Source organism: Cyanistes caeruleus, chromosome 23 (genome assembly GCF_971803275.1).
Source record: "Cyanistes caeruleus chromosome 23, bCyaCae1.hap1.1, whole genome shotgun sequence".
Taxonomy (NCBI): domain Eukaryota; kingdom Metazoa; phylum Chordata; class Aves; order Passeriformes; family Paridae; genus Cyanistes; species Cyanistes caeruleus.
This window is the reverse complement of record NC_141723.1, coordinates 5,211,387-5,235,370: the sequence shown is the minus strand read 5'-3', so window position 1 is coordinate 5,235,370 and position 23,984 is coordinate 5,211,387. Positions and strand designations below refer to the sequence as shown.

General features: G+C 43.2%; 1 protein-coding gene across 1 annotated transcript in view; it reads left to right on the top strand.

The window, feature by feature from the left end:
- Positions 1–23,984, top strand: part of CBL (Cbl proto-oncogene) — a 34,160-nt gene that overhangs the window by 851 nt on the left and 9,325 nt on the right. The window contains exons 2-11 of the mRNA XM_086861504.1: positions 5,507–5,754; positions 16,104–16,250; positions 17,508–17,664; positions 19,145–19,266; positions 19,716–19,853; positions 20,276–20,363; positions 20,751–20,882; positions 21,246–21,449; positions 22,788–22,919; positions 23,583–23,960. Coding sequence (XP_086717630.1) covers positions 5,507–5,754; positions 16,104–16,250; positions 17,508–17,664; positions 19,145–19,266; positions 19,716–19,853; positions 20,276–20,363; positions 20,751–20,882; positions 21,246–21,449; positions 22,788–22,919; positions 23,583–23,960 — 1,746 coding nt within the window. The remainder of the gene's footprint in view (positions 1–5,506; positions 5,755–16,103; positions 16,251–17,507; positions 17,665–19,144; positions 19,267–19,715; positions 19,854–20,275; positions 20,364–20,750; positions 20,883–21,245; positions 21,450–22,787; positions 22,920–23,582; positions 23,961–23,984) is intronic.

Genomic DNA, 23,984 nt, shown 5'->3' with positions numbered 1-23,984 from the left:
GAACAAGGTGCAGGAAGAGGGGACAATTTGGATGGAGGATTTACTGCCTCAGAGGATCTGCAATGCTTCCCCAGGCGGTGGTCACAGCCCTAAGGCTGCCAGACCTCAGCATTTGGATCACACTCTCAGGCACAGGGTGGGATTGTTGGGGTGTCCTGTGCAAGGCCAGGAGATGCACTGGAGGATCCTTGTGTGTCCCTTCCAAGCCAGGATATCCTGTGGTATCTGTATTCATGTACAGCCAATTCCAATCCTGTAGGTGCTGGGGTGGGCACTGGTGGTGCTGGGAATGGGTAGGGGCTGGTGGGGAGCTGCAGGTGGTGACAGCAACAGGACAAGGGAGAAATTTAGGATTTGCCCCTTGGAAGGTGTGCCTTGGCCTGTGCTAGAGCCAGGTGTGTGGGTAGCAGATGGTGAAGCTTTGTGGCAGGTTGTTCCTTTTGGAACGAACAGGAATGTGTTGCTGCGCTCAGGATAAAACCTTTTCCTTAAGACTGAGCTGAGGAAAAACTGAATAAACCCTTTTGCAATAAGTACATGTAGCTACAGAAAGATAAAGTATCAACTGATGTTAAACAAGAAAAACTTGTGGCGTGGGAGTTGGAAAGGCCTTCTTCCAGTCCCACACCTTTAGGAGGGGCACGGCTCTCTGGGGTCATTAAGACTCTCTGCTCCTCCTCCTCCTCCTTTTAAAATGCCAGGAAATGGCTCTTGCCGGGGGCAGGACATCAGACCTTTTGGCCTGTTGGTGTGATGGGATATTTGATTTACTGGCCTGGCTAGGTGTGCTGGTCAGTCCAGTGTTTTCAGAAATCCTGGGGAGCTGTCAGGGAATGATCAAGTGGGTGAGCGCAGGCACACAGAAATAGGCACAAAATAAAAATCTGACATTTTTGTGGATATTTCATTGATAATTACTGTTCAACGCTGAAATCAAGGCTAGGCTTTGATTTTATGCATTTTATGACACTGAGTTCAAGGCCCTAAAAGTAGCATAGAGTAATAGCATCACCCAAGTTGCCCCCAGGCCTTGGGGACTGTCACCTGGCCACCTCCTTCCCCTCTGGGGGCAGAGCAGGCAGGGATTTTGGGCATCCCTCATCCAATTGCCCCTCAGGCTTATGAATTTTCCTTCTCTTTCCCCTGCATTGTTTATCCATGCAGTGTCTGAACCTCCTGCAGTAAGTGCTAAAAGCAGGCAGAGTAAATGACTTCTTTAAAGGCGTATTAAATTATATTCCTGCCAAGAAATCACTCTGTGTTGGCTGGCTCAACAAAAGCCACGGTTTATAGTTGTGCCTTGCTGTGCCTGTGATGAGCTTTGATCACCTACAGCGAGACTGGGGCAAAGGAAAAAACCCTTTTGAGAAGTGCTGTTGGCTCTGTTACAGACACTGAGGGCCAAGCACAAGTGCTAATGTAGGAAAAGCAGTTTGGGCATGGAAACAGGACCCTAAATAAGTGTAAGAATGCACATCTTCATGTATAGAATATGTACAGAAAGATGGCAACTTGTGTTGGACCTCATAACCTGCTCTGTTTGAAGGAAAACGCTAGCCTGGAAAAAAGCTAATTATGACAGCGTTTTAAAATGCAGTGGGATGTTTTTTGGGGGGATATTTCACAGCTTTATGTCTTTATAGCAGGTTGGATGTGTTCTCTCTCCACTGACAGAAAAGCCAAGGCTGCTGCTGTATTTGTCACAAGTTGCATCGACCTCTTTTGACTCCAGGTTTACTCACAGGCAGCATCCAGAAGCTCTCAGGCTTGAAGTCTTGTTCAGTCTGATTTATACAAAAGGAGAGATCTGGCTCTGAAAAGCCTGTTAGATTTCAGCTGTACTTACACTCAAGAGAACACATCTGAATTAAAATCTTTTTAGTGTAGCAAAAACCCAGAGAAGCTCATGGCTCATGAGAAGGGCTAAATGAATGGAAGGTGTTGAGAATGGATTAGATTTCTGGGCCAAGAATGTGAAAATCCAGGTGCAGATAAAAAAACCTGCTTGTGTGCATGTTTAATAGATGATGTTTTTGCCTCTCAGAGCTGCGTGCTGTGTCTGTGTGGGTACACTACACTCACGACCTCATTTGTTAGTCTGCATAATTAGCTGGTGTTGTCAAAGCATTTGTGCATCTCTGCTTTCGGATGTGACTGATGAATTTCCTATGCACGTTGATTCTTGTCCAAATATTTTCCCTGTAATGCTCTCCATAAGCTGCCTGACATATTTATGTCTTTCAGATTCTTTCATTTGAAGCCTTAATTTTTTTGTCAGTACCATTTCTCCCACAGCTACACGTGGTCACACAGAGCATGGACATAAAATAGCCCTTTCCATCCCTGCTGGATGTTCCCCTTCAGCTGAAGGAGGTGATATTTATGCATTTCTCTGCAGAACAGAGATGAAATGCAGCCCCCTGGAGTTCACTGCTGTGGGTGGTATTTGAGGAATAGGTGGGTTAGTCATGAGCTGCTTGGGATGGAACAGAGTGGAATGAATGTGGGAAGGCAGAGGAGGAAGAGGAGCTTTGAGATAAAGCTCTGAAGGCTTTCCTGATACCATTCAGTTCCTAGAACTGATACAGAGAAGTGCCACTGCAGGTCACCTTCATTGTGAGTAGAAGAAAGGCCAAACACAAATTTAGCAAGAGATAAGAGATGTTTGAGTAGGTTTTGTTTTGCTGTTTGCTTACGCTGGAATGAGGTGTGATGTCAGGACAGTTGGCTCTTCAGCTGCTAAAGGAAGGAAAAATGAGTTTTCAGAACTGCCCTGGAAGGGAAAATCTTACCTGGGAGTAGCTCCTGGATGCTCATCAGGCCTGGGACTCTTAAATCCAGGAATCAGTCAAGGCAAGCTGCAGATTGTTGAGGGGAAAGATTCAATTCCAGGCCTCGAAGATGTAGATGAGATTATTTTTCCTAGAATGAGTAGATAACAGATTCTTTCCTTAAAACTCAGTTTGGGAAACGGTTCTTTGATTATTTTTTTCCTGTTGTATTTGGAAAATGGAAATGGGTGAAGTCAATGTTCAGGTTCTTCACAGGCTCACCTCTCTTCATGCTAAGCTTTATTGGTGTGTCTAAAAACCCAAAAATATCTCCCTAAAAGGTTTGTCCCTCAGAGAACACAGCATAAACCAGACAAACTTTTGGATGTTAATTTAAAACCACGGATTGCTTCTATTTGTTGCCATCACACCTAAACAAAAAAAAAATTTTTTTCTGCTTTTTGCTCAGTTTCCTTCCACATTGCTGGTCCCTGTGGAAAGCTGCTGAGGCACAGCTGTTCCCAGGGCTGGGAACATTCCTTTGGATGTTGTCATGATGCTGCCATGATGCTGCAAGTGCACACGTTAGAGAAACAAGGAAAATGCCACCACTTTTGTCACTGCTGTGTTATAAAAGCATCAAGTTTGCTCAGGAGGCAGCAGGTCCTACTTATGCACAGTTGCTTAACTGCTCATCTTAGCTAATTTTGGTCTGCTTGGTAAATAAAGAAGCTGATTTGATAGTAAAATACCAGCAGTTTTGGCCTTTCTGTTAACTGTTTGAGGTATCTACTTCTTGGGAAGCATTTTACAGGGGCTCTGAGAATGAGCAGTTTGCAGAACTCTCTGCTGCTGTGAGGGAATTGTTCTAATTGATACCAAAGTCTAAAATACAGCAGGTCTGCTGCTCCCATAGCTGGGTATTTTCAAAGAGTAACAGCCAAAAATTGTTCTCTATTTCCAGATGGCTGAGGGATGTGCAGGCTCTGCTTGCTTAATGTGGCTTCCTCCTCAGAGCTGACTGTGTTTGTTAAGGTTTTAAACCCACTGTATAATAAACAATTTCTGCTGGAGAAAAGGTTTTGCTGCCCAGAGCATAGCTCAGCTGGGTCCGAGGAGCATATTTAAGAACCTATTCATGCTCATAGTGAAACTAATTTTTTTTTTTTTCAGGGGAGAAATGTGTTGACTCAATTTGTTGATACGGTTCATTGTACAATGTTCACAGGCTCCAAGGAAGCAGCAGTTGAGGCATCAGCATCAATTGACTAAGTCAGCTGTCTGGCCATCCATCTCTTTATCTTAAAACCTTGGCAGCCTCCTCAAAATGGAGGGAAAATTTTGGTAGTTTGTTTTTCCCATGTGTTCTTGCAGAGGCTTTTTTAGGTGTTTATTTTTTTTTAGAGGCAGTCTGATTTTTGTGGTTTGAGTTTTGATACACTGTGTGCCTTTCTCTTGGCTGAAATCGAGCCTTTCTCAGGTCAGCTCTTGGTACAGGCACTGCTCTTAAGATAAAATTGGAGGTGTCACTTCACAAGGTTGCTTTTTGCACATACTCTAATTGGCCAAGTGAAATGCTAAAGTGCTGTTTCAGAAGGAATAACTCTGTTTACCATCCATGTTTAAGGGAAGTAGGTATTTAAGCGTGCCCTGTAGGGAACTGCTCAATTCCTCTTGAAGGTTTCACAAGGTTTGGTGGAAATGAGGTACTGCAAAAGGATGTTAAATTGTTCTTTTGCTTTTTCTTATCCACTTTTCTGAAGTTTTGTATTCTGCACTGTTTAATATCTGTAATTCCCTCATACATGGCAGTGTCATGAGTTTAGATTTCATTTATATGCTGGGTGTCAAGCACCCAGATAATATTCATTATAGGGAAGAACTTTAGGAAAGTGTAGCCACATGTTGTGCTCAAGTTTGCTGGAAATCACAGAATGTAGAAGTGTTAGACTGCTGCTTCTTACCTTGTAAACTTGATCCAAAACTGACCTCACAACTCTTAATCCCAGCCCTTTCTGTAACTGAAAATTCACTACTAATTTTTCACATGGCTGTTTTGCCATCAACTCTCCCTTTAATTCTCTCCGTTTAGATAATGGAAAAATTTGGCTATGGCGGATGGTGAAGTGGCTTCCTTTCCCCTCCCCTGTCACATAAATTTATTATCATGAGTTTCATCAGTCCACATGCACTTCAGCCCAGAAATTGCATTCTTTTATGGTGGCTGGGCTCACTATCTGGAGAAAATAGCCTGGAGAAAAGGAGGCTCAGGGGAGGCCTTATCACTCTAAAACTCCCTGAAAGAAAGTTGTGGTGAGCTGGGGGTTGGGCTCTGCTCCCAGGCAAGCAGTGACAGGACAAAAGGAAGTGACCTCAAGCTGCACCAGGGAAGGTTCTGGAGGGACATCAGGAGGAATTTCTCCATGGAAAGGATGGTCAGACTTTGGAAGGGGCTGACCAGGGAGGTGGTGGAGGTGTCCAAGGAATGCCTGGACGTGACACTCAGTGCTCTGGTCTGATTGGCAAGGTGGGGACCACATTGGACTCGATCTCAGAGGTCTTTTGCAGTCTCCGTGGCTCTGGGATTCTGTGTTTCCATCTGGACTCGACCAACAAATGGGATTTTTTGAGCAAACATTTCAGAGCGTCGTGTTTGCGACAGCGAATTGTGTTGAACCCCCGATTGCGCTCCTCTCCTTGAGTTTTCACAGAGCCGCTCTCTCCATTACCCACAGGTGGTGCGTCTGTGTCAAAACCCCAAACTGGCCCTGAAGAACAGCCCTCCCTACATCCTGGACCTGCTGCCTGACACCTACCAGCACCTGCGCACCATCCTGTCCCGCTACGAGGGCAAGATGGAGACCCTGGGCGAGAACGAGTATTTCCGCGTCTTCATGGAGAACCTGATGAAGAAAACCAAGCAGACCATCAGCCTCTTCAAGGAAGGGAAGGAACGGATGTATGAGGAGAACTCCCAGCCTAGGTAATGGAGAGAAATGGTTTCAAGTGTTTGTTGTAGGAATGGAATGCGTCGGAAGCTTTGTATTTGAGGTAGATCAGTTGTGAGCTCGTCTTGCATTTTAGCTGAGGTCAAGGGACATCTTCAAGGTGAAGAGCACTTAAAAAAAGGCTAGGTGGAGGTAGAAACTGCACTTGCTGAATATAAGGCTCTCTTGAGCAAAATAGTATGAATTTAATGTACCTGAGAAGGTGTTTCCTCATCCAGCTTTAAGAAAAGGAATGACAAGGTGATTTAAGAGTAAAGCTGTGGGAAAGACAAATCTTACACATTTGCATCTGCAAGGTCTAACAGGCAGAGATATACAAGGCATATGTTTGTAACACTAAACTCATTGCAGGTTTTTAAAATAGATATTGAATTTTTAAAAAAAAAAAAAGGTGGGAAAAAAAGTGAAAACCACCAGTGGCTGAACATAATTGCCCTGGGGAGAATGTGGTTAACGGCCTGGCAGCAGCTTGGAATTACTTGGGGGGTTAAAGTGCTGGCACATGTTTCTGGTTTAATACTGAACTCTGTGTAGCATATTCCCTAATAATACTGAGCTCCAACCAAAGGCTGTGACAGTGGCTCCAGAAGGCATTGCTGGTGCTGCTTGGATTGCTACTGACTGCGTTGAGAATGGATTAAGAAATGGAAGCTTCCTTCTGAAGTGTTGTTAACTGTGTGTGTATTGTGATCTGTCATAAATCTGGAACATCTGATGAGTGAATGGTAGCTGTGTCAGTCATGAATCCAAAATCCCACCTCCAGTGCCTTGCTTTTTCAGAGAGGAGCAAAGAGGAGTAATTCCAGAGAGTTAATCATCCTAGCTGGTTTGTAATCCAGCTAATTGACTAGAGGGAGCGGGGGAAATCCAGATTGATAGATGTGAATGGCAGGACTGCAGCAGAGGCTGCTGTTCTCACAGCAGGCATGGGATTCCTGGGGGAATTGCTAATTGTCCCATTTATGAATAAACAGCTTTAGCAGGGAAGGAACTGTGGGGAGACTTGTGTTAAGAACAAGCATTAAAACAGCATCACATCCTGGATGGCATCTTCCTCTGCTCCTGCACAGCCCAGAAAGCAGCAGTTTGGTCCTAAAGGGGTAACACCAGAGAGCCTTTTCCTTGTGCTGAGCTTGGCAACATTCTCGGTTCTTTAATTTGTCACAAAAAAGGACAAGATTAGAGCAGTCAGTGCATGTGATTTGTGTACCAGTTCAAGAGATACCTACACAACAAATGAGGATTTTGGTTTTGGAGATTCTGGTAAATGCTGCACTGGCAGTGCCAGATCCCGTGTTTGTGGGAGCTCTTGGAACCCAATCACTTCAGTGCTATTTGGTAATTAAATTAAATGAATTTCTGCTATAAATGCACCTATAGATATAAAGTATGTACACTAATCAAAGGTGAAGAAACTGAAATTTTCTCACCTTGCTAGGAGATGAAGAAAAATATGAATATTTTAGTAAGAATTAATAAATTAATAAGTTCAAATTTAATAATAATTCATAATAATTTATCGATACATTAATTAAGTAAAATACTCCCAAGTGTGGGAGAAGCCTTCTGGAAGATGGTCAGCAGTCTGTAAAACAAACAAATAGAACCTGAATCTGATATTCAGTGGGAATGTGGCAGTGTGTATATGTGCATATATATATATATATATATATATATATATATATATATATTATGTATACATAATCTAGTTTGTTCTTGATCTCATGCAGGTTTGTGGCTGTTAGTCTGCAGTGCTTTGAGAACAGGACTTTAAAAATTTAATAAATGAGTTGTTTTGACTTTCCTGTCTATTTTTCCCTGTTGTTCTTGAAGCTTTTTTCCTCCTCTCTTCCAGACTTGACATTCATTTTGCTTCCTGTTGTGTATGACCTTATTTTCTCCCCCAAATGGCTCCTGGTATAGAGCAAAAGGCACAATTTTGGCATTGCTATAAGCAGTGTGAAAGCTGTAGTTTGCTCCTGCAGAGCAGTCATGAAAAATGGCTGAAGTCAGGTCAGAACTGCCCTGATCACTTGAGCATCACCTTTCTGTCCTTATTATTCCCAACTTGCTCTTTGTGTATTTCCTCTCAGACATTTGGGAGGTCTCTGTAGCTCTGTGGTTTTGGTGTCCAGGGGTTCAGACTATAAATATATAAATTAACCATGGCTGTACCTCTCCTGTGTTAAACTCACAGTGTGATTTTTGTGAGGAGAGCTCACTTGTTTTGCTAGGAGAGCTTTCAAGATGCTATTTAAATTCTGCTTTAGCTCAGTTCCATGTCTGTTTAAAAATTCATGCTGCTGTGGATGCCTTTAAAGCTCTGTGTGCACTTCCTGACTGATAGGTAGGAGGAGTCACTTCTGGGTACTGTTAAATTCAGTTAAAACTGAATTTTGGGGAGTAGACCATATGCAACTTAGTGACTTTGGGGTTTTTATTAGAGATACTGTTTTGTTCCTCTGAATTTTGATAGCTACAAGCAATATCTGCAGGCTTGGAATCAAATAGTATTTCTGGAGTTAATAATTTTGGATATTTTCTTGTATGCTTGTAATAAGTTAAAGGCAAATCATCCAACGATTGGTTGGCTGTGTGCAGTAATTAGCAATTCTTGGGACTGAGCACATTTCCAGAGGTGCTGCTTCCTTTTCTTTATAGATCCAGGGGTAAATATGTGACCTCCCTATTGTAAACTTCTTGAGTTTCCTTTTTAACAAAAAAAGAGATGAAATAAACATATTTTTCCCTGCAGTGTGATGGTTCCATTGCTTGACAGTGCTGTTCTTATCTGAACACGCTGAACCTGCCTCAGGTCTCGATTTCAGTTTCATTTAGAGGCTTAGTGTTTTGCTGGACTATTTTTTTTTTCTGTTTCCATTGCAGAAAGCTTTTACTTCTCAGCCCTCCAAATTGCACAGAGGAGCTGCAATTTGTCAGCTTTCCACACTACATAAATTGCTTCTTACAGCAGTGGTTTTGCAGTTGTGTAAATAGATTATATTTGATGTGGCAGAAGTGAAAAATAGCTTGTTGATCAGGAGACAGGTAGAGGAATTGTCTGTTCCTTGGGAAAGGATTAATTAGGCTGAAGAGTCCATTTTTCACCAAAGAATCAAATTTACTAATTGTGTTAAACCAGTCTATAACGAGGGAAAATTCAGAGAGGTTATTTTCTAAATAAAATCAGAGCACTGCAAATGTTTCCACTTTAGAACACAGCTATGGAAGCAGCAGGATGAGTGAGGAGAAATAATTTCTCAGGATGTGGGCTGGATGTTTTAAAGAATAGCACAAGTTATTTTTCTAGTTCAACTGTGGGAAACAAGCTGTTAACAAAGCCAGTTAAAAATAAATATATCTGTAGAGGAAAATGGGGTTAAGCAGGGAATATAATAAACTTTTTCCATAGAGCATGGAGGTGAAAAAAAGCTTTGGGAAGCTAGTCTGTGTTTAATTGTTCTTCTGACAACATCTTAGGGGATGCTGGCTCAGCAGGATTTCATATTCTTCTCCAGCTCCAATGTTAAGACTCACTAATTTACACAGGAAAAAGCTACCAGTGTTTAATGTCTCCTGGAAATGACCATGCATATCTCTGAAGGGGAAGGAAGTGCATGAAGAATGACTTGGAGAAAAAAAAAAAGAAAAAAAGAAAAAGGTTGGAATTTAAAGAGGAAAAAGTTGGAAAACACTTGTGTTAAACCCTGAACCAGAAAACCCTCTGGGAGGAGGGGGGTTGGTGCTCTAATCTCATCTTTGAGACCTCTTGCACACATTCCTGCCCAGTGAAAACGAGATAGTGCAAAATGTGGAACTCAGAATGGTGTGTGCGAGTCCTCTTTCTGTCACTTCCTTCTAATACAGCAGCACTTTTTTTTTTTTAAACAAAACCCACTAGTGTGAAGTCTACATCTGCATTTAAATTAGAACATCTTAAAGAAAAGAACAGGCTCCAAAGCTGCCCACAAGAAAGGTTTCCTTGCCAGGCTCCAGCATATGAACACTAACTAACTGCTTATTACCCAAGAAGAAATTCATTATCATGTAAATGTTGTTGGAGGGGAGGAATGTGAATTATTTCTTTCTAATTTGGTTTTAAATTGCTGTTTAGGTGATAGTTTTGGAACTTAAGTAACACTTAGCATAATTGGCTTAAGCTTGCATTCATTATAGTTTTCTTTCAGTCTGAAATTGGACCACTGTCTTGAAAATCAATTTGTGGACAAATGCAATATTTCAGATGATTGTGTAATAAGGAAGGAAGATTTTTATTCTTCTTTCCTCTCAGAGCCTATAAAATTGTAGAGTTTTATGAGAGGCTGTGGACTTGCTCTTGTGGGTGGAATTACAAGCACATTGGTTCATTTGTAGTAATTATCATTGGAAATGTGATAGATTTCTCCATGCTGGCAAAAATGTGCCGCTGCTACTTGGCAACTGTCTCGTGTCTCTTGGGTGCTTGGCTGGGGTGTTCAGGGCTGGGATGCCACATTTGGGATTTCTGGGGTTGGATTTTAGCCCATCCCACCCCTGCCATGGGCAGGGACACCTCCCACTATCCCAGGGTGTTCCCACCTGGCCTTGGGCACTCGCAGGGATGGGGCAGTCCCAGCTTCTCTGGGCAGCTGTGCCCACCCTTGGAATAAAGAACTTTTTAACATCCACTCTGAACCTGTCATTCTTGTCATCTTTGTCATGCCCACTTGGTATCCAAGACAGTTTTGAGGTGGCTGAAGATGAATCATAAAATACGGAATCTTCCTTGATTTAGAGACAGAGCTTTTGTGCTCTGTTTTTCTCTTTAACTATTGCAAATAGCCTCTGAAATCCAAATTTTTATCCCATTGCAGAGAACCCAAAATGATGTATAATGAGAAGTGTCCTGAGCAGTACATTTGTTGTGTAATCCCCTTGAATCTGGTAAAATAAATTAATCTGTTACCTAAGTGAGAGTTTTATCCTTTACCTTGTCAGTCCTCTGAATATTTGTTGAGCTCCTTAAAGACCATTAATAACATCAAATGTATTCCTCTCTTTAAAGCCTTTTCTCCAAAATTTAAATTTTAAAAGTGGATTTTTAGCTTCTTAAGAGTGAGCAAAAGTTGTAACATGAATACCTGCACTTAAAATAATAAGTCCAGATCCTTTAAAGGTCAGTTGGTTTGGTCCTTGCGGTCAGCACAGTGGCCTGATGTCCTTTCTGCTTCCCATCAGTCACAGCCATTTGGATACTGATGGAATATTGAACGTTTTTGGTGGTTTGTGGCCCACAGTGTGTTTTGTGTTACCTTCTGAAGTGATGGGCAGGCTCTGCTCACAGAACTCAGGGTGTTAAAATATATTTATGTGACCTGAAAAGTGCCAGGGTTCAGCAGAGCATCAGGAAACTGCCCTGTAATACCTAAAGCACTGAAAAAGGAGGAGCTGATGGTGAAAAATTCTATAAAACAAGCAATAAATGTAATGTTAATCTGTTCTTTTAGTTACTCTGAAGATGTCCTGTAAATCTTACAGAGCCTGACTCTGTAAGGTGCCTTCTGTTGAGCCAGCAATAGTTAAGTGGAATTTCATTCACTTCCTGTGTTGCAAGTTTTGTTGAAAGTAGTTCCGCTGTTTCTATTTTTAACCCAAATCGAGCTGCCTCAGGGTTACAGAAAACAGCTTGGGATCACCTCGAGCATTCCCACTCACTGCTTCTGTGAACATGAACACACACAAAACTCCTGGCTGGGGTAGGAGCACAGCATAAGACAGGTCTTCTTTTTGAAGCCAGGCACATCAAACTTTTTGCTGAAATCAAATTGCTCCTGCTTGGTGCATCTGAAAGCCTCTGTGACATGAGAACCTTCACATCTTTGTGGTTTCTGAAAGGTGCATTTTACTTGTTGGAGTCGTTGAAAGATCTCTTTGGGTTTTTCATTTGTTGTTTTTTTTTTTTTAATTTTTTTTTTTAGGTCTTTGAGTATAAAATTGTAATATGTAGTTAAAGGAAAAAAACTGTGGGTTTGTGGTTAGTGTTTTCGTAAGTAGTGGAGCTTGCACTTACCTCCAGTGGATGCAAACCCTGTCACCTAAACAGAATCTGGTGGTAAGAGTGTAAGAATAAGAAATAAGGACTATAATTACAGAGAAGTGAAGCATTTTGAGGTTGGTTTCTTGTGCTACAGCTCATAATTCCTGTGTTTGTAACATGCCTTCAGCAGAACGAGCTTTACAGACGCGACAGCGTGTGCATGTCAAATTGTGGCATGTGAGCACAATATTGTGACTAAATCAGCCTGTGGAACTGATCCTTGCTACGTGTGAGGAGCTAAATCATCCTGTGTCAGCTGGGTAGCTCTGAAGGAGGTGAGAAATACTGGGAGAAAATGAAAAAATCGTAGCTGGCAGTGGCAGAGATGGTTGTGCCACGTTAACATTGCCTTGAGCAGAAAAGGCATTTAGTCACGAAGCACATTAATTTAACTAATTGTGTCATCGTGGCTGAGAGAGACATCCCTGATTAAACCATCCTCTGCCCTTAATGGATTTCCAAGACGGAGCTCATACACTGGAAAAACACTTTTGTGCAGGAAACTGGGAGAGAAAAATCTGCTGTGGGTCTGGGGAGAGACAGCAGCACCAGAACCCCCAGCTGGAGCTGGCAGTGGGGGGCTGCACCTGGAAACTTCTCCTCAGCCTCCTGAATTCCACAGAAATGTGTGGAGCAAACCCATCCTGGGGCAGGAAGGAAGGAGCAGAACCGCAGCAGAGGGGCTCAGAGCAGGAAGGAGGGGGGAACCTGTCCGTGGGCCTGGGGTAACTGAAGAAACACTCTTGCTTCATGCTGGTTTTGGTTCCCCAAAGTTGTCTTGGGAGGGTTTGGCAGCAGGGCAGGCTCTGGAGCTGTGGCTGGCTTGTCACAGAAACGATTCTCAGCTCCCTTCCCTCCATGCTGCAGGTGTTCCTCACAAGTGAAACACTTGGTTACTGTATACAGCAGAAAAAAATATTTAGCTTTTTACATTTTCACTTGTTGATTCATTATTTCTAACCATAATAAACCGAAAGCTTTGCCACCTAGATGTGAAATCCCACCTCAGCTGTTGCTGTGAGCACAGAACAGAGCAGGCTGTGGCTCTTTGAGGCTGGCCCAGGTGGTGCCTGCAGCTGCCTGCACACACCAGGGACAATTCACTGATGTGGCCTGAGGTCCCTGGGTAACGTTTCCAGCAGTGCTCGGGTGACAGGTGTTTAAATTCCCCAGCAGCAGCATTTAGGTGCTGCAGTCACCTCTTCCCAAACTCTGCTTGGCATTTAATTCTTGAACTTGTAAGATTTGATTATAATTAATTCTTGTAAGGTTTCATTTTTAACTTGTAAGATTTAATTCTTGAACTTGGAAATTGGATTTGTTTCTGGTGGAACCCTTGGTGACAGTTTGGTGTGGATTACAGTGTTTGGGTAAAATTTTGAAAAATGGCCATCATGGGACATTGCTGGAGGTCTGTGGCCAAAAATGTTTGGAAAGCTCCAGTCTAAGACCCATAAATGTTTTTTGAATATATGCCACTTTTTCTGGGAGTACATTCACATCTGTTTAGTTGAAGCAATAGCAATAAGGACAGTTCTGATGTTACTAAAAATAAAACACAATCATCAGTAAGCTTTGATATGCCAATAAAAATATTCTCTATAATTGCAAGTTTTTATTTGGTCTGTATAAATTTACAAATATTTAAATTGTTAAAATAAAGACCGTGTTTGTCCTTTTAGCACAGGATTGGTAACTGTTGTATGTAAAAGCCAGTAACACAAACTATTTTGCAATTTACTGCTCTTTATGTTCATTTCCTGTGGTTTTTCCTGTTATTTACCTGCAATGTAGCTGAATATTTATTAAAAAAATGTGATAACCTTGAGAATTTAAAATGTTCAGCAATCCAAAATGGTTTTGGAAGCCGAGTTCTTCAATCTGTGTGCGTAAAACTATTTGTTTATCCATCCTTAAGCCTGAGGAAGTTCTTACTTCTCTCATTAACTGATGTGCTCAGCTAAGTGCAAGCACTTCCTGGAGCTCAGCTGGGGCAGAAGAGATAAACAACTGGACACAGGAATATTCCCTGGCTTCTTGCAATGTTTTGTTTAAAGCATGCACTTGTTCAGGGTCAGAAATGCATCAAAGTGCTTGTCTGTCATACCCAAATTTCCCCACATGCTGCTGGGCAGTAATTGGAGAGTATAAAATGATTAGCAGCTTTATTAAAGATCTATTTTTATAAACTCAGTAAAAAAACTCTGTATTTTTTTTTTGCTGAGGTTGTAGATGGATTAAATGATTGATAACAGCCTGGTGTTTGAGTTTTCTTCTTGCACTACCACAAACTGTCATTTTTTTTGGCGTTTTATGGAAGTGAGGGCTTTGATTTGCGATTTCTTTAGTGTTTATCAGACAAAGGCATTGCAGGGACATGGTGGGACTCTCCACGAGGAAGAGAACTGGGGTGTGAATTTACAAATAAATCATCTTCTCTGTACTACGAGCTCTGAATCTGAGCCTTCCCCTCATAAATGCAAAGAGAAATACACAGCTTTAAATTACTTAACATGTCAAACCCAATCTGTAGAACTGGTTTAAAATACCCAGTTTGAGTGTGTAACACATCCAGAGACAGCTGGGGAATGGGACAGCTCGTGGAAGAGCAGCTGGAGACTTTTCCTTGTGTTAATCCCAAGCACCTGCTGTTGTTGGAAATGTATGAAATGACAAAAAACAGAATTCCTTGTGTAGCTGGTGCCTTCCATAAACACTTTGAGCAACTTTCATTGCTGCACAGAAATTTAAATGTAGCTGAATTAAGAAGGGTAAGCGAGAACTGATATCTGAGAAAATTTAGAGGTTTGGGCCCTTTCTGATCCACCCAGACTTTCAGGGTATGGAGCTCATGAGGAGCTGAGTAAATATCAGAATACATGTCAAGCAATATGGTCACTTCCAATTGAGTCTTGTGAAAACATGGGAAATGTCCCAAATGTCCAGGGAAATTTTGTGGAGGGGCTGGAGGTCATTTCTGCAATCAGGCACATTAATAGGATAAGTCCTTCAGGTAGGAATAGCATGTTTGGAGCGAGTGGTGTCTGTAAAACATCCAAGATGAGGTGAATAGGAACCAATCCAACCAGAATACCAGGAACTGGGGAAAGGCTGGAGCCTGGGGGAGTGGAGTTTGCTGCCAAACACAAGCATCTTCTGCAACAGCAGCAAACTCAGGGAGAGAGATGGCAAAACAAGAAAATCCAACGAGACTGGGGATGTTCCCTCCCTCTATGGTTCAGTATTTGAATAATCAGTGCTGTGGGTGAGTCTGTGCCATGCCAGGGTGGCTGATGCAGTTTTCTGACCAGCTCTGGTTTGTTGAGAACAGCTCACAAGTTGTTCTTTCCCACATGATGCCAGTTCCTTCTTTTACCTTCAAGCACGTGATGTGGGGGTAAAAAAAAGCCCCTCTGGCCTAGAAATATCCCTCTCTTTTCAGGAAGTTTTCCTAGCAGTGGAGTGGAGTGAAGAGAGGCATCCTTTACTTGGATAAAGGAGTGAAAGAGGCGCCTCTGGTGAATAGAATAGCAGAAAATATCTATTCTCTTCTTCAGATTTCCCACTCCAGCTTAAAAAAGGCATGTCCTGTGGGATAGAGCACTCCTGATATCTCAGTGTCATCAGGCAGAGCAGGGACTTGAGCTGCCAGCTGTAATTCAAATTGGATAATTAAACACAGTATGTTTGAGAGCCCTGGCCATGCAGCTTTTGTGTGTAAATTGTTACCATTTTAGGAAAAACCTGCAGGTGTTTTTGCATTCCCTTGGGAGCTTGGACCTGTTATGATCAGTTAGACATTCCCTGAGCAGACCTATTGTGTTGGGAGCCTCTGGAGACCTGGGAAGACATTCAGCTTCCATTGTCTGGGGCAGGAGTAGTTTTATGTGCTCTCAAAAGGAATTTTCAGACACGAGGCTGATGAGGTTTTGACTTCAGTAGGTGATTTCTGAGTATTGGTTTTGCACATCTTCTGTGAATGTGTTTTTCCATGGGAGGATTTTTGCCTGCCCACCTTAAAGAGATTATACAGAGTTTGTCATTGTGGAAAATGTCTTGACAAACACAGACCTTGCTGTTCCATGGTTTGGATGTTCTGAATGCTGGGGAAACACTTGAAAGAGAGCCCCAGATAAGAGTTTTGCATGCTGGGATCATTCTTGAGTTTCAGTAAGTGCTGCTTCTGCTTTGCTCAGAATGCTAAACTCTTTATTTTCTAAAATAAACAATTTTTGTGGTCCTTTGCAGGAGGAACCTGACCAAATTGTCCCTGATATTCAGCCACATGCTGGCAGAACTCAAAGGGATTTTCCCCAGTGGCCTCTTCCAGGGAGACACGTTCCGGATCACCAAGGCAGATGCTGCAGAATTTTGGAGAAAGGCTTTTGGTGAAAAGTAAGTTTCTAACTGTGCTTAGAAATAGAGGTGTGGGAGCAAATTGCACACTGTGTTTTTTAAGAATTCTGTTCAGAAGGGGCTTTGTCAGGTTAAAATAAATGATGGGAGAGACCTTCTGGTCATTTGGTCTAACTCTGGGGTGAGATAAGTAATTATTCCTACATTAAATTTCCCAGTTTTTATCCTGTCTGGTTTTAAATGTGTCAAGTGATGAATCTTTCCCCAGTTCCCCCAGGAGACTCTTGTATTGTCACAGAGTTTCCTATGATTATTCAGCTTAAATTTTCCTCTCCTTGATTTAATTCTTTAACTTGCAAGTAAGCTCTACAAGCCTTGCAAAATAATCCTTTCTTCTTCCAAAGGTTACCATGCCCCACAACATGGGTTGTTCTTTAGCCAAGCCATAATATTATATTCTTTTCATCTTCCCCCCAATTAGTCTTTGCAATCATTTACTCACCTCTCTTCTCTGAATTTCTCTTTGCAAAATGGCTTTGTTGAGAGTGAAGGAGAAAGGGAAATGCAACAGTCTTTGTGTGCAGACTGCTGAAATGTCAGGTTTAATTTCAGTATCTAGTGAAACACTGGCTAAATGAACCGTGGAGGTGTTCACAGCAATGTTTGGGGATTAAAGTTAATGGATTGGGTACTGCTTTCAAACTGGGGGAGCTGAGGTACTTCACCTAAAGAGTTTAATTAGTAGCTGTCAGAACAAAAAAGCCATAATGTATTTACTCATGAATAGCACAGTTGTCTGAAGTGAGGCATTTTCTTTCTGTGTTTCTATGCCACTTGATATCTTAAAAAAAGGAAAATATTCCTTTAAACAGGAGCCTGTGTTTTGGCTTCTGATTCCCTTCCTTCTCCAGTTAATCCTTCTTTAGAGAGTTGTTTGCAGCTTTCTTTTTTAGCCGTCTAGACTTAACTTCAACCAGCTGCAACATCATGAAATTATTATCAATTATTATCAAGTGATGCTGTGGTAGGACATAAAGAGGGAAAAGAGAAACCAGAGGGGGACTTCCAATTCCAAAATTTTGCATTTTCAGAGAAAATTGTCTAAAGTTTATTTGGCTGTTGATTTCCTGCAGTGCTGAGAAATCTGAGCTTGTGTGACGTGAATAAATCTCTTGTGGCTGTTTTGGATTTTTCTCTGTTCTGTTGCCACAACGTGGATATTCAGAGAGATAATGTGTAGGTGTGTACGTGGTGCTGGTGGTCCTCAGCCATTTCCCATTCCCTGCTTTTCCCCAGGACCATTGTTCCTTGGAAAAGCTTCCGCCAGGCCCTGCACGAGGTGCATCCCATCAGCTCAGGGCTGGAGGCCATGGCCCTGAAATCGACCATCGACCTGACGTGCAATGACTACATTTCAGTATTTGAGTTTGACATCTTCACACGACTCTTCCAGGTAAGAGCTGAGGAATGGGAATCTCTCAAAGTGCCTCAGTGCTTTGGGTTATATTCTTTTTTATCCAGATATTTTTTATCCAGAATATTTTACACACATTATTGGGATTTGATTGTCTTGCCCTCCATCCCTTAAAGGGTAATACTTAAGACCTCATATTGCAGTAAAAGTGGGTGACATTTCTGGCTGTAGAATAAAAAAATCCCTAAATATACACTGCAACTCCCAGGCACATTCAGCATCCTGCCATGAATCAGGTTTTCTCTTTCAAAGGTCACTTTGAGACTGAAGCTCTGACACAGCTTCTGCAAGCCAGGAAATGTGAAGCTTAGTGTATCACTCTGTCTTCCCTCGTCCCTTTCTTTATTGTCAGATTTATTTTCCATGGAGTGGGGGTTGTTCAGGATGGAGCTCAAGCATGGAAATTTGGGCTTCCTATCTTTTGAACTGACCCAGCCAGGATGTTGTGAACGTGTCTGTGTGTGTGAGAAATCTCTGTATCACTGAAGGGATATTAATAGTAGGTAAAAATTCTTCCCCACAGTCTCTAATAGTGCTAAATTCAAAAACACAGCTTCTGATGGTACAATTGGGTATTTACAAGTACAATCACTTACTTCTTTGGCTCTGACTTGCCTTTTCCCATGTGATGGGGTGGGTTGTAATTAAGATATGTCTAGATGAAAAATTCCCATGTTTGGTGTTGCAATGTAGCTGATCTCATTCAGCACTTTTTCCAAGTGTTGTACATAAAGAACAAGTCAAGAGCTGCTGCAAATTCCAGAGGATGCAGAATTCTTAAGGAGTGCTGATACCTTCTTGTAGATGGGTTAAAAAAACTTGGAAAAATCAGGTGAGATTTGCACACCCAAGGCCTTCTCAGGGTCAAGAGATTTCAAATGGTTGTTATGACTTTGGGGGCGTCATTTTGAGCAATATTTGAGATGCGTGTGCTGGTTTCTTTACTCAGATCTGAGACCAGCCACAGTCCTTGCCACACCCCAGTGAGGTTGGGTTGGTGAGGAATAGTCACAAGTTAGAGCCAGTGAAACTGAGGCACAGAGGGGAGGTCACTGTCCCCAGGCCATGCAGGAAGTCTGGTTTGGAGAGCAACCAGTCATGGTTCCTGGGCCTGTGCATAATCTCATTAAACTCCTGCCTTTATCCTTGTCTGGGGAATGAGTCATTTTCTCTGCAGAAGCAGCACAGTTGATGGCTATTCTTAAGCTGTGACCTCTCTGACTTCTCCTTTTGTGTTTATTAAAGGAGTTTTGATTAAGGTCTGTCTCAGGTGATAATTTTATCCCCGACAAGCAAGAAACTCAAACGCCAAGCGCTGGATAGGAATGAACGTTTTGGTTTCTCTGTCGGATTTGTGGTGGAACAGAAACGTGTTTCTCTAACTGAAGAACCCCTGGATTCAGGAATATTGACCCTTTCCAGAAGCATGTGGTTAATTTGTTTCTATGGTTCTTCCCAGCCCTGGTCGTCTTTGCTGAGGAACTGGAACAGCCTGGCAGTGACTCACCCTGGGTATATGGCATTCCTCACCTATGACGAGGTGAAGGCCCGGCTTCAGAAATTCATTCACAAACCTGGCAGGTGAGAGGAGCTCAGCCAGCAGGGCCCTGCTGGGAGCCTCTGGCTGCCACCACTGACAGCAGCAGGGCACACAGATTATCTGTGCTCCTTTCTGCAGGTGGGGTGCTTATTTCTGGGCAGAAACCTCCTCTAGTCTGTTTGCTTGCTGGCTGTTTGAAAGTTGATTTGAAACAAATGATTTTAAGGATGTTAATTTATCTTGCTTTGGATTCTGGGCTTTATTTCACCTGGAGGCCAGTGCTTGGATTCTTTGCTCATTTTGTATCATATTGCAAAGTTCCCCTTTGAACTGCCTGGGGGTGACTTGAGGAAAGCTGCTACAAATCATCAAGTTATTCCTATTAATTTTATTTGCTGTCTTGATATGGCCAGACAGAGGTTGCCTACTTGTCATTTAATCTCTTCTGTCTGTTCCAAGCTGAAGTTTCTCTTCCTTTGTGTGTTTTTAGTTACATTTTCCGATTGAGCTGTACCCGCCTGGGTCAGTGGGCCATCGGCTATGTCACTGCAGATGGGAACATTCTCCAGACAATCCCTCACAACAAACCTCTTTTCCAAGCACTGATTGATGGCTTCAGGGAAGGCTTGTAAGTAACTTGATAAAAATTAGGGCAACAAAGCAGTTAAATTTTGAATAGTCCCATTGCTGCCAGTGGAATAACTCATTGCTGAAGTATTTTGGCACTCAGGAATTACTGACAGCTGTCTTTGCACTGGAGAGCTGTGCAGTAGCAGATGATAAATGTGCAGCAGTGTTTCCCTTCTCATAAATCCCTTTTTTTTTTTGGGTCAAACCCTTAATTTGAACCAATACTTTTAAGAATAATATGTCTAATTTTGGTCCAAATTCTTCCAAAACTTTAGAATTCAGAATACCTTTAATTCCCACCCTTCTTCTCACCTTCATTCTTTTTTCCCACCTCCAAAAGAAACCTTAGATGTGTGTGTGTGTGTATACATGTGTGTACAGGCACATAAAGAGATTTTTTTTCCCCCCAACTTCTTCCAGTTATTTATTTCCCGACGGCCGGAATCAGAATCCTGACTTGACTGGCTTGTGTGAGCCCACACCTCAGGACCACATTAAAGTTACACAGGTGTGTAAAACATTCCATTCCATCCAACTCTCTGCCTTTCTCCCTGATTTCTACCCTCCTTAGCCATTCATATTTGGTATTCCCAAGATTTATTTGTGGGGCTGCAGTATTTTCCAGGAATTACAGAAATCTTTGCATGATAAGGATGGGCAGATGAGATTGCAAAGACAGATTTTAAGGGTTTATTTTTAAAATGTTCTGCCCACATTGATGCTTTTGTGCCATTCAACATGTCTTGAACCCTGCTTTGCTTGGGATGCTTAAATGAAAATTATCAGATAATTTGAATTCTACTTTTTTCAGAGCTTGACAGATGCACCTAGCACATAAAATGATAGTGAAATCTTTGCAGATTTCTCCCTGTGATTTATGCTGTCTTTCCCTCAGGAACAATATGAGCTGTACTGTGAGATGGGCTCCACATTCCAGCTGTGTAAAATCTGTGCTGAGAACGACAAGGACGTGAAGATCGAACCTTGTGGGCACCTGATGTGCACCTCCTGTCTCACAGCCTGGCAGGTGAGCCTTGGCCTCTTCTTTTCTCTCTGAGGTCAGCTGCTTCATCTTTTACAGGTATATTTTCTTCTCAGAACTGTTCAGGTGTGGAGAGAAGGTAGCAGAAACATTGTCTCACAGTGTCACTGCATCAGAAGCTGTTTAGATGCCTGCTCTCTTAATATGGAATAAGGAAAAACTTCCTAAAGTGCTGTTTTTCTACTTCAAGGAGAAAATATTCCATATTTCTAACCCAGTTTGCTTTTGTCTTCCTCTCAGTTGAAAGCTCCCTGCCAAAAAGCAGGTTAAAAGCTGGTTGTTTATGAAGCAGGTGCTAATTTGTGCACCCCAAAGGCTGCTGTGACAGATCTCTTCTGTCCCCTGCAGGAATCAGAAGGCCAAGGTTGTCCCTTCTGCCGCTGTGAGATCAAAGGCACGGAGCCAATCGTGGTGGATCCATTTGATCCCAGAGGAGGAGGAGGATTGTCCAGGCAAGGGGCAGAAGGAACCCCCTCTCCCAATTATGATGACGATGATGATGACAAAGCTGATGATTCCCTCTTCATGATGAAAGAACTCGCTGGTACCAAAGTAAGGTCACTGGAATGGCTGCTGATAAAGGTGGCAGTGCCTTTTCTCCAGCAGTTCTCTTAATGAATTGTGCCTGTGTAACAGTAAAGATCCTGCTCCCTATGGAAAACAGGGATTTAGGTCCAGTTTTGTGAGCTCACTTCACACTGTCAGTTTGGGATCACACTTTGAAGCCTTTGATCTTTTGTGTGTTGTCTTGGAGGAATCCCCAGAAGGGTGAAAAAGCTGGCCTGGCCTCTTGGAATGGAAGATCTGGATCTGGAACACTCCTCTATGTGTTAGATTTTGATTTCCTAGCCAGAATTCACCCAGATCAGCAGAAATCCATCCATTTTTCCCCAGTGATGGATACAGCCAGGCAGGGACAGCCTTCCCCAGGTCCTGATGAATAGAGGGCAGGCTGTTCTGCTGAGGAACTCAATTTGGCTGTCATCTTTTTATATGGTGGCTGATAAATCTGTCTAATAAAGGTGTGATAACTCTGCCACTAGTGCTGCTTCCCTCCAGAAGCCGTGTGCAGGCATTCTTTGTGGATCCCTGCATGGCTTTTCATTTCTCATTTCAAAATCTGATTGCTGCTCTTGCATGTTTTTTACTGCACAGGGAAGTGGATTTGAATTTGGCTAATTTTTAATAGCTGAATCAACTAAAATAAGCTGCATTTCCTGGAGGGAAAGAATCTTCACCTCTGCTTTACCTGGAGTCTTATATCCCTTTATCTTCCATCCTGTGAAATAATGTACTAATCAATAAACACCATTCCTGGAGGGCTTTTTATACATATTTTGGGGAAGCAAAGCAATTTTCACAGTGTGACATCCTGTCAATGTTGGTATTTCCTTAGCTTTAGTGAGCTCAAAACATACGTGAAGTGTTTCAAAATTAAATAGCGCTAGCTTTGATTGTAAAGAAGAGCAAATAAAGAGAATAACAGGCACTGTGCTGCTTTGTTAAGTGGAAAACCAGCTTTCCAGGGACAAAAATGGAGGGTTTGGTGTACACCAGTGCTCTGTAGTGAAAGCAGTTTGCACGGGGACAGGAGGTTTTGCAGGAGATCGTGCCCTCTGGTGTTGAGAAGGAGCTTCTCCCTGCTCAGGGCCCACTGAGGCTGGTTTGTTACTCCTGCAGAAGAGCTTGCTTTGTGTTTCCATTGCATTCCAGTGGTGTCTCCCAGCTTGGATTGCTCCAAGTGCTGCAGGGCTGGGCACTGGCTTCATTCCTGGATGACAGCTGTTACTCACGGAGCAATTGGTCACCAGTAGAGCTGGAGAGGCTCTCCAGAGGACAAGAATTGTGTGGGCTGAGCCGTGTGCTGATGTTGCCACTCTCCTCTCTCAGGTGGAACGTCCTCCCTCGCCCTTCTCGGTGGCTCCTCAGGCCGCTCTCCCTCCCGTGCCACCCCGGCTGGACCTGCTGCAGCAGCGAGTGGCCAACCCCCCCGGGGCCTCCAGCCCTGGCACCACATCCAAGGTCAGACACCTCTTTCCCCTTCAGCTGTGGTTTGGGTGGGGCAGAACACTCTGGTGACCTCCACATCTTCCTCTCTGACATCCCCAATTACTTCTTTTTAACATCAAGCATTTTTTAGGTAGCAAATGAAGGAAGGAATTCAATGTGTGTGACTGGGAGAAATGAACTGGCTTTCTGACTGATCAGCAGAAGGCTGGAGGATGATCTTGGTAGCATTAAGTTAATAGTTCTTGAGATGCAGCAGCAGTTCTTCATGTGGTTTGGATGAAATAATGGAATTAGGAAAGTTCAGGCAGGAGGAAATACCTATTTCTGTGAATACTTATTGATGAATGTTAACTTGTACAAATAACCCACAATTGAATCATTTTTTTAAGTAATGGGGAGGCTCTGTCTGGAATCCAACCTAAGGCTGCTGTAAGCTCATGTTTTCCCTCAAGAAGAGGAATCTGGGGTGTTCAGAGCCTGGCTGGAGTGCATGTAGTTCCTGTGTTATCTCCTCAAGCCTATGCAGAAGGTGTGGCGATATCTCCACATCCTCAGAGAGAATTCCTTATAAAAACAGATAAAAACCACCCCAAAACTCTCCCTGCTGCCCCCACCTCCCTCTGTTTCTCTTTTTCTGGCGGGGTTGCCTCTGTTGACGCTGTTTTGCCCTCGCAGGCCGCACCCGGTGCTCTGCACAAGGACAAACCTCTGCCGATCCCACCCACGCTCCGGGACCTGCCCCCGCCGCCGCCTCCGGACCGGCCGCACTCGCTGGGCACCGAGAGCCGCCCGCAGCGGCGGCCCCTGCCCTGCACCCCGGGGGACTGTCCCGCCAGGGACAAGCCACCCCCGCTGCCCTCCAACCGCCAGGGCGACCTGTGGCCAGCCAGGCCCATCCCCAAAGCGCCGGCCGTGGCTGTGAGCGCCGCCGAGCCCTGGGCTGGCAGGGAGCTGTCCAACCGGCACTCGCTGCCCTTCTCGCTGCCCTCCCAGCTGGAGTCCAGGGCTGAGAACCTCCGGCTCGGCAGCACGCTCAGCCTGGACAACCCGGGGGTGAGTAGGTCTGCTGGGGCTGGA